This window comes from Priapulus caudatus, unplaced genomic scaffold (genome assembly GCF_000485595.1).
Source record: "Priapulus caudatus unplaced genomic scaffold, Priapulus_caudatus-5.0.1 Scaffold264, whole genome shotgun sequence".
Lineage (NCBI taxonomy): Eukaryota > Metazoa > Priapulida > Priapulimorpha > Priapulimorphida > Priapulidae > Priapulus > Priapulus caudatus.
The window spans coordinates 164,124-167,866 of record NW_014577325.1 but is presented as its reverse complement, the minus strand read 5'-3'; the positions used below and the strand labels follow the sequence as shown (position 1 = coordinate 167,866).

Below are 3,743 nucleotides of genomic sequence, written 5' to 3'. Positions count from 1 at the left end.
GTAACGTAACGTAACGTAAATACCTAACCCTAACCACGTACGCGGACGGTACGGACGTACGTACGCCGACTACTACTACTCCTCTCTCTCTCTCCTCTCTCTCTCTCTCTCTCTCTCTCTCTCTCTCTCTCTCTCCCCCCTCCCCCTCCTCTCTCTCTCTCTTCTCTTCTTCTCTCTCTCTCTCTCTCTCTCGCTCTCTCGCTCTCTCGCTCTTTCACTCTCTCTTTTTCTCTCCTTCTCTCTCTCTCCGTCTCTCTTTCTCCAGTTTTTGCAGAGCAAGTTGAAGAGCTTCTGTACTGCACGTGTGCGTATCTACGTATATATATATATATATATGCGTATGTGTGTGTGCGCGTGTGTGTGTGGTGCGTGCGTGCGTGCGTGCGTGTGTACAAATGTAGCATCGCGTATCGAATCAGTAATGGAAAAATTCAACAAAGTTTACTATAATAAATTTGCTATGAATAGAAGCATAAATATATTTTCAAATCTCTGTTTCTTGAATATAATCACATGCATGCAAGAGTCGTTTACCTCAATATTTTCACGGTAATAAATTATCAAACCACATTCTTCTAATTGTCACTGCGCTTATTCTCGTGATATGCCATGCTATTTTTTAGACATTTTAAAATAGAAATTAAAATAATCTAATGAAGCGCATATGATATGCTGTATATCGTTCATGGAACACGCTGTAAATGCTGTTACTTTTCTTGCAAGCTGACAGGCTACATGCTACCGTCGTTTCAAAACGTGTACGTAATCAGACTGTATTTATTACACAGTAGTATCAATGTAGCACATAAATGACTATATACAAGTCCATGTGGGATAATTTATTCCTGGCTATTATATGGACGCACCTGCGTTCGTGCGTACGTGCAGCCAAAGAAAAAAAACAATCTTAAAAATACCAAACGTATAGTACATGTTTCTCTTGTAATGTTTAAACTTGCAAGAGTTGAGTATTATAAACGCTTTTGTTATTTAAATAATGTCTTTGGATAGTTCGTTGAATCACGAATACAATATTTACACTTATGTGACCTATTTTCATATGGTAATCGTTATATTAATTAGGCTAACTCTCATTAACAATGCCACATATCGTTTGCTACTTGGCAAAAAATTAAAAAAGCGAATTACGACTTTTAAATGACGAGAACATAACAAGAATGTCAAGAAAAAATATTATGACCCGTCTCGGTGATTAGACATTAAGTAACGTATTCGTCTGTGAATCACGTAACCCACCTATAAATATCGTAATCAGGCCCATGAAGCTAGACCAATTCATACTTGTTTCCCACTCGTGCACGCGTGCAAGTTTCGACTTTTCGGCACCTCGTTGCCAAACAGTAATTTGTAACGTTCTATCACTTCAATTAATGTTTGCCAAGCACGCCAGGATGATAGGTAAATTAGCAACTTCGAGTGGCCTAATGATTGGTCCACTGGCCTAACAGCAGCTCGCGTATTCGCCTGATTCTAATATTTGAAGAAAGACATCCTCTGCCGGCGCCTAGCATTATGAGATTCCAAACATCCGGTTAACATTAATTCACGTGCAGATATCCTAATGAAATGCACGTATATATTAGCGGATGTCAATGAATTAACACCTACATATACACATATATACACAAAAAACAACTTATATAGAAATATGCGCGACCCTACGTATAATGCTCCTGCTTCTATCTGAGGCTTGAGTCGTGTATAGAGATGGGCGTATGCCCCATATGCGAGTAGAAACTATGTGGCGTAGCATACCCACCACCGTGACTCATGAGGTAAGGTAGGGCTGAGCCTGCGCTTGCCAGGTAGTGCATCTGCGAGCCATACGGTAGCAGTCCGTGACCGTAGTGTGAAGAGTAGCCTAGCGACGACATCGGTGGAGAGGGTGCTATCGTTGGACTGTTCGCGTCCATACCCGGATTCTGCTTTTTCCACTTAGTGCGTCGATTCTGGAACCAGATCTTGACCTGCGTCTCCGTGAGACTCAGCGACAGCGCGAGGTTGAGTCGCTCGCACACGGACAGGTAACGAGTTGTCTTGAATTTGTTCTCGAGGGCGACGAGCTGCTCATAAGTGAACGCCGTACGCGCTCGCCGAGGCTTGCCGGCCTTGCTGTCACCGCCACCTGGCGGTCGCTTCTTCTTACTCTTACCGTCCGTGTCGACGGACGACGACATCTCGGGCTTGTCGCATTTCGCGTCGCCGTCGGTCGTCGCGTCGGCGTCGTCGTCGTTGTCGGCTGAGGATGCCTCGTCGTCCGATTCCTCGAGTTTGTTGCCTGAGGGCAGAAGAAAGACGCGGTTATCGAGTGTAAGGCTGATGTCAATGTCTTGGTTCGTACGATGGCTTCTACACTCACCATAAACGCGCGCACACACACGCACACGCACGCATGCACACACCACACGCACACGCACACGCACACGCACACGCACACGCACACGCGCACGCACACGCACACGCACACGCACACGCACACGCACACGCACACGCACACGCACACGCACCCGCACACGCACACGCGCAGGCACACGCACACGCACACGCACACGCACGTACACACACACGCACGCACGCACACACACACGAATATATAATATACATGTGCATGTTGTGTATGTGTGTGTGCGCGCCCGTGTATTTGTGTCTGCCTGTGTGTGTGTGTGTGAGGGGGGGGGGTGGTAAATAAAGATTATAAATTATAAATATATATATATATATATATATTTATTTATTTATTTATATTTGTACAAACCCTATTCTAGTATACTTGTATTATAAAACGCTAAACTATCGGTGTTATTTTACATGTATTATTATATATATATATTATATATAAATTGGCAAAACAAAAAGAAAATTTACAGAGAGAGCCTCGTAGCATTTGAGGACAATCCGCAGAACCGATCAAAATCATCCTGCAAGTGTACATTTTAACCTGACCATTCATTCAATGAATTTAACACACTAACATTGATTTCTAGTGAAACGAACGCAACCGAAAACGGTTAGAAATACATATAATTTATCCGCTTGCAACCGTGCGCCCAGATGAACCTATATTAAATTTGTATAGTAACTGACTGCCTTTATCAATGCTATTATTTATATATCAGGTTTTATATTTATATCAACCAGACGCGCTTACTATTAACATCAAATTTGCATAGTAACTGACTGTTTGTATTGTTGTTATTATTTTATATATAATTTCTAAGACGTTTTGTTATTTGCTTGGATATTTCGTTTCATCACATTTTTCCGAATATTACATGCGTCCATAGCTTTCTTATTATTTGCAGTATTATTCATATTATTATTACATGCATACTATTATTATTGCATTATGACAATATTCCTATATTATTTTCTTAATATGTTAATCAAACTACTAACCCTTATTGTTTTCAATTTCAGTTCACGCGTTGTTATTATTCGCCTTAGCAACTTTACAGTGGTACTTCCACTTTGAATTGTATTAGAATCGTTTCAGTGTACGTGAACTATGTCCAAGACCGCATGGTCGAAAAGTTAGTTCCGTGAAATAAATAAAGTTTAGTGCAATATTGCTTTACAGTATATATATATATATATATATATATATATATATATATATATACTACTACGTACGTACGTACCGTACCGACGACGTATAGTCGTACGTACGTTCGTCCGTTACGACGTACGTCGTACTACGTTACTTACGTACGTACCGTACCCGT

The 3,743-nt window shown here is 41.4% G+C and overlaps 1 protein-coding gene across 1 annotated transcript in view; it reads right to left on the bottom strand.

Moving 5' to 3' along the window:
* Window positions 1-454: 454 nt before the first annotated feature.
* LOC106808277 (NK1 transcription factor-related protein 2-like) overlaps window positions 455-3,743 on the bottom strand; it is a 6,237-nt gene continuing 2,948 nt past the window's right edge. The window contains exon 2 of the mRNA XM_014810923.1: window positions 455-2,299. Coding sequence (XP_014666409.1) covers window positions 1,701-2,299 — 599 coding nt within the window. The 3' untranslated portion in view covers window positions 455-1,700. The remainder of the gene's footprint in view (window positions 2,300-3,743) is intronic.